Here is an 11,276-nt window from a genome sequence, read left to right on the forward strand (position 1 = left end):
CCAGAATGTCTTCTTAAGGACGAGGTAGCATATGAACTCGCCTTTCGTGGTCAACCCACCTCAGGAGATGCCTAAGAGCTGAGGAAACGACTTAGAGCCGTTTGTCTGTCGCAACTGCAGTCAGATACTTGGAATTTAAGCTTTGACTCCCTAGAATAATTTAACATCGAATGCAGCGTGCCGCCAACTAGTATTTTTGGCACAATTTAAATTTGATTTTTTTTTTCAACTTAAATAATGACTCCAATCCTTCTTCTGCTGCAAGAGCTTAAACTTGTTCCTCCTCCTGTACACTCCCATAAAACCTTTGGCAGACTTGTCTCCCCAAGTTTTCCCAGTGTTACCATTTCAATGACCTAGCAGGGCGATCCTTTTCATTCCCGCCTTGGCGCACGGATGTCTCCTGTAATTCGTCCCCAATTCGTGACGAGATCTGCTAGGCCCTGTAAGCTCTTAGGACCGGCCAGTTCCTAGACCTCGCCTGACGCTAGCACTTCTTGGCATGATCGCGAATCATCTTCGCCAAAGTCTAGTCATGCCTCTGGGTATTGTAGACCACCTTTCCCACTGGCATCGCAGTTTTACCCTTCCCCCCTCTACAGGCTTTCCTGGGAACACCGCCCCGGGTCTTTGACTGGCCGCTAACCCCGGCCAGGCTCGGCCTGTCCCCAAGGCCACGACAGTAGTACACGAAGTACATACTTATGCCACCTAGCGGTAGTTTTGCGAATCACTTCCCCTGGGAGTTTTAACGCCCACGGAACACCTGCTCTCTGGCATTTCCTGCAGTAACCAGTAATGTAGTTCCTCCCTAGGGCACCAGAGCGCTGGCTCAGTCCTCTCCATAAACTACATACGGCTACCAGCTGACCTGCGCGAGTTGATTTCTACTTAGTTCAGCCACACATCAGTAGGTCACGCTGACATCGGGCAGCACCAACTTCGAGATATCGAAGTCTGCCTTCCTCGACTAGCACCTCGGTAATGTTCGGAACCATTGGGTTCAAAAGCCGAAGACCTTCCATTAACATGGCTTTTAATTACGAGTTTCGGCCGCCCCAAACTCCCTGCGCTCCGCGATTCTGGACTGACTGCATAGAACCAGATATCATCGGGACGCCTCGCCATGTTGTTCTCTTAAGATGTGATCAGATTAGACAAAGGATGTTTCCCAACGTAGTAGTGTTTAGGCGTTATTCATTCCATGTAAATCTAGCTAAAGTAGTCATGTATAAGTCATCGTAGATTTTTTTTTTTAAATAATGGATCATTCGCGTCGCGCTCGTCTGTTATACCAGCGGGCAGGCCCTGGAAGACATGACCCTGTTTGACATGGTACTCGTGCCAGAGTACAAATGCCAGGCACCGAAAACCGGACCCGGGTACTTTGCCATGTACCAGATCCGTCTACATGGGACGGATGACCCAGGCCTCTGACGTCTCGTCATCTGTCCCACTTCATCCAACAATATCCGAAATGCCAGCCTTGCAAATTTTTTTAAACCTTTTTCGGACTAGCATCTAACCACGATGTTTCTCCGATTTGAAATCAAGAACCTCACTACGATTACTTAAAAAAGTTTAATTGTCACGAACTTTTTTTAATTTGTGTGAATTGTATAATAAGGGCCAGCCCATTTTTGTATTAATGTTATTTTAATTCCATGTTGTATATGCTTCCTGTTAATTAACTCACATGATGTAGCTCTATATTATGAAAAATCATCCAAAAGTAAAATAAAAACATAGAAAACCATGCCTGGATAAAATCATTGTTTTACCTTCTGAAACCAAAAGATTCACTCGATCCCCTCAGTAAACAGGTGAGAGTGAGGTGGAACAGCAGTAAATTTCAGGACATTACAACTTACGTTAATGAAGTGCAAAACAAGACAAACCAAGCAAATGTATTACAAATCCTCACGCAAAACAACCACGTCACCACTAGACTCAACAACCTGTCCATATTATCAGCAGGTAAACTGAACGGTGTCTACAGGAAAGAAATAGAAAAATGCTGACAACAAATTCCCAACTACACAACTAGGTTGATCAACAAACTCGCCACACTACGAGAAACACCCTCTGAGAGTACTGAAATATTTCCATATCCCCAGGAACAAATGCCGGGAACAAATGCTAGTTTAGCAGCCAATCCCAATACACAACCTGAAGTTTCACAAACACAAATACCGGAACCCCAGCACAAGGTCACTCTGGTGCCTCCATTACCAGTATCACCAGTATCATCGACGCTCCCAGGTTCCTTCTCCTCATTTCCATTCCAGAGTCCTCGTGCAATACCTACTATCAGTTACCCATCCACCCAACATATGGAAGACCTCCACGAGGCTGGTAGCCCACCCAGTCACCAAGGTCACCTACACTCGAACTCATTGCGTACACCTCCCACCTCACCCAACCAATGTACCTTCCACCGACTTTGGCAGCCATTTTCAATCCCTACTACCAACTGCAATCAGCATCTTCATCGCTCCAGACCACCACAGAACTCCACACTCCCCCTGCGGCCATTGGAATGAAAATCCCACCCCTAATTCAGGCCAGCACATCCAACTAGGCGACTACGTTCGCACAGGCCACCACCATGACAACTATTCCCTAACCAGGCCTACCACTTCCGCAAGTCAGCTCCTCAACCAACTACCTCCCTCTGGCACATGCAGCACACCTCCCGCGGCACAACCCCGATCCTGTGCCAAATCACCTCACGACACCAGCTGTGCCAGGTCATTAAGCACATTACTATAGCCAAATCGCCCACCCATCGGAAAGGCTACTCACCAATCTCCCAGAAACCAACGGATTGGATCCGAAAAAAACTAATATAGTTTTTGCGGCAAATACTCAAATTACATTAAAAATGCAACCTACCCGATAAGGAGTTATTTGAAAAGTTTTCGCCCTTACCCACCCACCTTTGAGTGAATGAACCTCGTTGGCCATAGAAAATAACTTAACCTTTGATCAGTCCCACGCTGACACATTAAGTTTTTTATTCCCGCGTGCATGATCACAAACCTGAGGCTTGATTGGTACAACAGGCTTCAACAGAAAGACGAACCATTAAGCAAATACATTGTTGACATTAATGAGGCTGCTCGAGTCCGTCGTCTAGGAGCTTCAGAGTGCGTAGTTGTTTCAAACATCCTGGATGGAATTAGTCCTACAGAGTGATCGTGAGCAGTTTTTCAGACTTGACCACGAACTTTTGCCGAGCTGGATCATTTGTGTATGCATGCCACAAATGTAAAATTCACCGACTACCAAAGGAACCGGTACCCGAGTTTCCCTGACAGACACCCCATTCTTTCAGTGTCACAACCACAACAGAGAAAGGAATACATGAACACCAATTTCACAACAAAACAATAATATTACAGTAATCACCAGAGTGGATAGAACCATTACCAGGAACAGATGCCATTTTGTAAATTCTATAAAAGACCCAGGCATGTAATTGACGAATGCCGCACAAAATACAGACAGAGAAAATATTATTACAACAATAACAAAAAAAAAAACGAATAACGTGGTGGCCAGCAAGTGGTTTGTCTGCGCCACCTAAACAGCAATCATATTCAGGTAATTTAATCAGTGCAATCACTACTTCACATGCATTGAGAGAATAAAATAACAGAGCCAATTACCACCCAAAAGGTAATTACACTGCAAAACAACAACAAAAACACACAAAAGTCAAACAAGTCTCGTAGAGGGCAAAAATGCAAAACTGCCACAGTTTCAAATAATATAAAAAATGCTATCGATGCCAAGGCACATTGTAAAAATGTCATTGATCCTAAAAATCCCGGCAAGAGAATTTGTCACAATATTTTTGCAAGTCAACCAACAGTATTACCTTGATTGGCTAACACGAAATTCTAGGACTGATTGATACTGGCTCAGTCCGAAGTTTTATTTCAGGAAATCTTTTTCATGTTTTACAAGATGAGAAATTATTTCAGAAAACTGAACCAATAAAGATAAAATGTTTCACCGCATCAGAGCAACCATTAAAGGTTAACACAATAGCCTTCATTAAAATTAAAATTGAGTTATTTACCCGGATGTTTACATTTTTAGTTTCACAGGACTTAGCAACTGGCCTCATTTTAGAATATGATTTTATATCTAAAACAGGCTTAGTAACCGATTTGCAGGCAAGAAATTTCAATTTCAAATTTAATAAATAATGATGATCCCATTTGTTTCTCCTAAAACTCAGCATCAGAGAAATGTTAATGAAATCTAGTCTGCAGTTGAGGATGGATGTAAGTTCTCCCTGACAAACCTCGACACATCGCAAAGAAAAGCAGTGGAAAATCTATGTCATAACTTCCCATACGTTTTTACAAAAAAAAAAAACTAGGTCGTACTCAGTTCAAATGACATAAAACTTTTGGATTAATCCCCAGTCAGGTGTCACCCTTATAAATTATTGGGCCCCAAAATGGAAATCATGCGCGAATACATACAAGACCTATTGGACAAGGATGTAATTGAACCATCGACTTCCAATTTTTCCTCTACAGCATTTTGTCCCCCAAAGGTCAAGGTCACCGCTTAGTGGTGGTCTTTAGAAAAATTAACCAGCAAATAGACATATAAATTGTACCATTACCTGATTTGAAATCAGCTTGCCTTTGGTTTACAAAGCCAAGTACTTTAGAATTTTTGATCTCAATTCGGCCTATCATCAAATACCACTAACTCCGAAGACAAAACCAATCACCGGTTTTTGCGTGCCCTGGAATTTGTATCAATACCAATTAGTTCCTTTTGGTCTAGCCACAGGCGCCCAGGTATTAACTCGCCTCCTTGACCTAGTTTTAGGTGATTTAAATTTTTAATTCGTATTTAATTACCTTGACGAAGTGGTATTGTGTATTCTGAATCTTTTGAAGAACACATAGCTCATTTATCTGAAGTTCTCACCCGACTGTTTAAAGCAGGTCTAACAGTCAATACAAAGAAAGATAATTTTGCAGTTTCCGAAATTTATTTTCTGGGACACATAATTTCCAGTAGAGGAGTTACAATTGACTCAAGCGGTAAACATGCCATAGCTGATTTCTAACCACGTAAAGATCCAAAAGTAATTTTAAGATTTATTTGAATGGCTAATTTCTACTCTACATTTATCCCTAATTTTGCAGAACATGCAGCCCGGTTAAATGCACTTCAAAAGAAAAACACATCATTCAGTTGGGGTCCTGACAAGACAAAGCGTTATAATTATTTTTAAAAAGTCACCGCCAGCCCACCTGTTCTACAGATGGCAGATTTCACTTAACGATTCATACTACAGACAGATGCATCGAGTGTAGCCATTGGCGCAGTTCTATCACAAGAGTTCGATGGCCACAGGCAACCAATAGCTTTCTCTTCTCGCACTCTAACTTATCAAGAGAGAAAATCTTCCTCTGTTTATGAACTCGAGTCTCTAGCAGTTGTGTTCGGAATCGACAAATTTCGACAATACATTCAGCACAGGGAATTTTTATTAAAGACCAACAATCAGTCCCTCGCTTGACTTTTTCCTCACCCCAAGCAACTAAGAAAAATGGGAAGATGGATAGCAATAATCTCTTCACTTAAATTTGCCAATCAACATATCAGAGGTTCAAAAAATATCGTGGCAGATGCTCTTTCTCGAATGTTCGAGAATCCCTCCAAATCTAATCTTCAGGAGGAACCTCCCATTTCATGCCACGCCCTTCTTACAGATTTTCCTTTAGCTTTTTCAGACTTGCAGTCTCGACAAAATTCAGATCCTTACATTTCAGAGATTATTCAGCAAATAAAATCAGGTTCACCGCCCAAGTATTGTAAGTTTTCAAAAGGACTCCTCTATCGACGAACAGTACAATGTAAAACTTACAGAATAACTCTTCTTCAAAATTTAAGATACATGGTATTTAAGTATTATCACAGTTCACCCATTGGAGCACACCTGGACACATACAAAACAATTGAGGGCATATGCCGACATTTTATTAGGGATGGAATGCCTAAGGCATTGCTAAGAGGGTAAAATGATCTAAGTTTTGCGCTGTGAGTAAACCAGCACAGAAAAAACAATTTGTATTTTTAACATCAGATGTGGCCGAAAAAAATTATTTATAGATCTTGTAAGCCCATTTCCCCGATATAAAAATGGACATATATGCTTCTCGTAGCTATTGATGCCTTTTCTAAATTTATATGGCTCATTCCCCTCCGGCGAGCCACCACAGAAACTCTGATACAAGCATTGCAAACTAACATTTTTAAAATATCAGGCTTACCTTCAATAACCGTGTCAGATAACACATCACTGTACACATCCAGACTTTTCAAGAATATGTGTTTTTCCCATGGCATTCAGCATGTAACCACGTCTCCCTATTATCCACAGCCTTCACATGCGGAGCATTTTAATAGGAATCTCCGATCCGCTTTAATAGCGTATCATGCGAACTCGCAGGATAAATGGTATACCAATTTGGTCTGGCTGTAAATGGTATTTAACTATGCCCGACATAAGGGACACGAAATCACACCATTTAAACGCATGTTCACATATAAACCCATAAATCTACTTGTTAATCTCTGGTCTCTAAAAGAGCTTTTCCCTGATAACCCATGCAACATAAAATAGGTCTGGAGAAGAGCTCAACATAACCTGAACTTAGCCCACATGGCAAGCAGGCAGAAATACAATATGAAATGTTCACCTAATCCATACAGGGTAGGTGATATAGTGTTGTGCAAGGGACACCCACAAAGTAAGGCTATCGACAATCGATAGGCCAAACTTGCTTATTTTTGGAGTGGCCCGTGGCAAATCCAATGATTTTTTACCCCAGTAACGATCGCACTAGCCGACCCAAGTTCTGGTGCATACATAACGCGCGCACACATTTCGCACCTAAAGAAAGTGCATCCTAACATGAATTAGGTACTTTTTATACTCCTATTAGGAGAGTTCATTAAAAATCTTCGGCATGCCATACAAAACACACAGTGATGTGAATCATTTCCACCAACGTACACACACGCCTCCGGGCTCAGTAACGCCTCGTTCCCACTGCCATCGCTGTTTTAAACCCACCCTCCTTCTCCAAGTTTTCCTGGGAACACTGGCCAGAGCACAGACCGGCCACTAACCCTGGCAAGGGTCGGCCTGTCTCAATGCCACGATTCCAGTCCCAAAAAAGTACTGCTCATGCACTCCAGCGGTAGTTTTGCGAATCACGTCCCCAGGGTATTTGAACGCCCACTAAACGCCTGCAATCTGGTGTCTCCCACAATAAACAGTACCCCGTAGTTACTTCCAAGGTCACCAGAGAGCTGTCCTAGTCCACTGCATAAGCCCCATGCTGCTAGCAGTCTCTTCGTGTGAGTCGACCTCTACTTGGTTTAGACACACCTCAGTAGAACATGCTGACATCGGCCAGTACCACCAACTTCGAGATATCATAATCAGTATTTCTTGACAAGGTCCTTGGTAATCAAAGGAATTTTTCGGTCCGGAAGCCGAAGCCATCCCCTTTTCATTTCTTTAAATACGCCTTATAATTACGAGTGGCTGCCGCCCCAAATTCACCGCGCGCCACGATTATGGACTGGCCTCTCCATATCTCCGGCATCAGGACATGTCTCAATTTGTCTTTTAAGATTTAATATGCTTTTTAAAGGGATATGATTCCCACAACTGTAGTGATTAGCTTTTAGTAGGTCCATGTAGGTATACCTCGTAGGAGTAGTCATGTTTTATTCATCATAATTTATTAATTTTTTTTATAGAATCATGGAAACGTCCGCAAAAACCGCGAGTTCGCGAGCCCAGCACCTGGGCTGTCCTGGAAGCCATCTTACTGTTTGGTGAGTTTTGACAACCTTTACTTCCCGACCATCATCGTGATTAGAAGGCATTTTCTGCCTACTTTTGCCAACTGTCTGTGAATCAGTCCTGAACATATTTGTTTCGGATCTGTTCACAGACAGGGTCCAAGTACCGAATAGTTTCCATGGACCAGACACATTCCGAGGACCAGATCAGTTTCCAAGGGCTGGATGACTAAGGCCCTCTGACGTCCAGTCAGCTGTTTCACTTCGTCCAGCAATCGTCAAACCACTAGCGTATCAGTTTTTTATAACATTTTCGGACTAGCATTGAATCATGACGTTGAAGAGATCCGACAGCCATAAATTTTCCTTTAGGACTTAAATATCCAACATATTCTGGTAATGCTACTAATGAACATTTTTATTGTTACAATTTTTTTAAATTGATTTAACTATCCATGCAATTGCCTAATAAGGGCCGGCCTATTCCTTTAATAAGGTAATTTTAAATCAATGTCAATGTTATATATAAATGTTAACTTATAAAATATCATGTGAAAATTATCAAAAGTAAAATAAAAACAGAGATACTTATATCTAGACGAAATAATTATTTTGCTTTCTGAAACCAAAAGATCAACTAGTTACCCCCAGTCATCAAGAGAGACTGAGGAGTGTAACAAGTGGAAACCTATTGGGCTGCCATACATCTTGACAATGCTGTTGAAGGAAGGGCAGTTCACTTGTTTATGTAAATCAATGATTTTGGCACTGCATAGTTTGCTCACTAAAGTTTTCTGGTGGCCTCCGAGGAAGTAGACTACGTCATTTTCAGGGTCGACTAGGTCCAAGAGCACCGCTACCACTTGGTCATAGTTCACATCACCATGATTCCACGATATCTTGTGCACTTCATAGGTCAGTCTTCGATTATCTTTTTATAATTGTCTCTCTAGATCAGACCACTCGCAAGGTGGTTTAAAAATTTATTCGTAAGGTTTGGGTTTCGTCACAACCGATCAAGGACGTCATGGAAAGTTGTTTCACTAGGAGACCCTCTTCAGACGTAAAACACTGGACTTTGCACAGGAACAAGGTCATTATCAGCACTCACAGTTACACACACATAAAGCGAGACTGGCGTGACAGAACTACGATGACGGCTCTATGAGGCTGGAGTGCTGACTCTACAAGGCTGCGAGGCTAGTCTTGATGGGGTCGGACGCCTAGATTCTCGTGACAAAAGTGGTACGGTGCTCAGGAGCTTCTAGCTTCTGGATGCTTCCTGCACCACGACCTCATGTGTGGTGTGTCAGGTACGGAAGACATTCCTCTCTCACACTCCGTACATTGCAGGTAGTTTTTAATTTCCACATCCTGATGTAGGTACACTGGCAGGGGTTTGTAAACGTATCTAATTTATTTCGAAGAATAAACAAGCCGATACTCTTTGGGCAGGTATACTAATTCTGTGTCATCATCCAGAGCCACTAGCGCGCGGACATTACCGTACACAACGATCGTCGTTATGATCTTCGCCCCACTCGCACAACAAGCAAACATTGACTCCTCGGTAGACGACTGGTGCGGGCGAGGTACTGCAGGTAACTGAAGGCTTCTGTGTTATCGGGTAGGTATTGTAGCCTAAAAGGTGGAAAAGTTGGCTAGGGGATCATAAAATTGGGAGGGAATGTCGGAAAGGAGAGAAGGAAGAGAAGAGGTGATGATTTCTTGGAGAAAAAGGTGTGTGTGTTTAATGCGAGAAAAAAAAATTAGAGAAGATGGGTGTTGGTAAGTGGTGGAGAGGAAAAAATTCAAAGAAATATTTTTTTTTGGGAAATGGAGAGTTGGTAGAAGAGGGGAGGGGGTAGTTAAGGCATGCGTTGGTAGTAGTGGTGGGGGTCAGTCTGCCTGCAGCTGCTGGGGGGAAGAAACCATCGCCATTTTTAAAATAATGATCTCACTGGTTTTGAACCGAGGACTCCATGATGTAAGTGTTTTTTTTAAATAACATTTTATTAATATTTTTTTTATAAATTTAAAAAAAAAATTCCGATCTGCTATAGATTTTCAAATGTAAAAATTGCAACATTAGGGAGTGTGGTGTTAGATAGCAGAAAGTTCTAGAAAACAAAATGGCAGATCCAAGATGGTGGATCCAAGATGGTGGATCCAATATGGCCACCGAGGTCAAGGTTAAGGTCAAAGGTCAAGGTTGAGGTCATCCAAGATGGCTGCTGTGACATTACAATCCAAGATGGCGGTCGGCACCAAGCACCACTGCCAGAAGATAAGGCTCGGAGCCTGTTATACACTACTAATATGATTATAAGAATGATAAATATAATATTACGAATAAAATATTTGGAAAATCTTATGCGAGTCATAATTTTTTTTACAATACAATATGGTTTTTTTCCCTTCATTATTAGAGCAATGGACATAACAGGTACATACAATAGAACGAAATAAATAAAATTCCGATTTTGGTTTATTAATACATATTAAACATTTCTGTCTAAAATATTTACCTTTTAATTATTTGTTTGTGGGCTGGTCAGATTGTCTAATTAAAAATTAATGGGAAATATATGGGTGTTTATATACTTGTATAACCTACAATTTATATGGTTTTAAGTTTATAAAACTGCAACTGTTGCTTATAAAGTGGTTCTTTGAATGAAACTCTTTTTTTATTAGTAATGTGCAGCCATAATTGTTGTCGGTATTTTTTATATTTTTATTTTATTATGTATTTATATTATGAATTTTATTTAATAATTGATAAAACATTCTGAAATTTTATTTTGCAGGTTCATTTATAGTTTAATTATATGTTTAAGATGAAATGTAATCTGTTTAATTATGACGAAAAAATTTCTAATTATATCTTTCATGTCCAAACGTTTAATTTGTTATATTTTATACATATTTAATAAGTAACAATACAAAGATAAAAGCCGGACCCAAACTAGCCAGCAAAATAGCTTATGATTTCCTTTTGTACTAATACTCAAGTCACCTACCTCAGTGTAGTAATACCCTTGCCCCTGCGTGCTATCAATGGAGTTGGGATCGTAGAACTGGTTCAGGTAGTTCTTGACACCAAAGTAAAGTCTGCAGCTTGTGCTCTTCATGCTACCACATCCTCGCCCCACATCCTCATCCAGTCCATCCAGAGGCACATGATCTTGAGAATCCAGGATGTACTCCTTACTCTCCTCCTCGTCTTGGATGGGAGCTAGCCTACCATGTCCTCCTCGAACGGCTAGCGAGTGCACACCCGCTATAGCTTTGTTCTTACCAGGCTTTGCATCAGAGCCTTTCTTCACTCCCGAATCTGCATGCACTTTCTCTTGGTGCCCTTTAGTAGTGCTTTGCTCATAATAGTTCCTCTGTAGTTGATCCTGTACCAATGTCGG

The 11,276-nt window shown here is 41.3% G+C and overlaps 1 protein-coding gene across 1 annotated transcript in view; it reads right to left on the minus strand.

Annotated features, from left to right (window-relative positions):
• The window catches only part of LOC134543156 (uncharacterized), an 872,531-nt gene that overhangs the window by 13,911 nt on the left and 847,344 nt on the right, over positions 1-11,276 (minus strand). The window contains exon 4 of the mRNA XM_063388061.1: positions 10,881-11,122. Within this exon, the coding sequence (XP_063244131.1) occupies positions 10,881-11,122 (242 nt within the window). The remainder of the gene's footprint in view (positions 1-10,880; positions 11,123-11,276) is intronic.

Source organism: Bacillus rossius, chromosome 1 (genome assembly GCF_032445375.1).
Source record: "Bacillus rossius redtenbacheri isolate Brsri chromosome 1, Brsri_v3, whole genome shotgun sequence".
NCBI lineage: Eukaryota > Metazoa > Arthropoda > Insecta > Phasmatodea > Bacillidae > Bacillus > Bacillus rossius.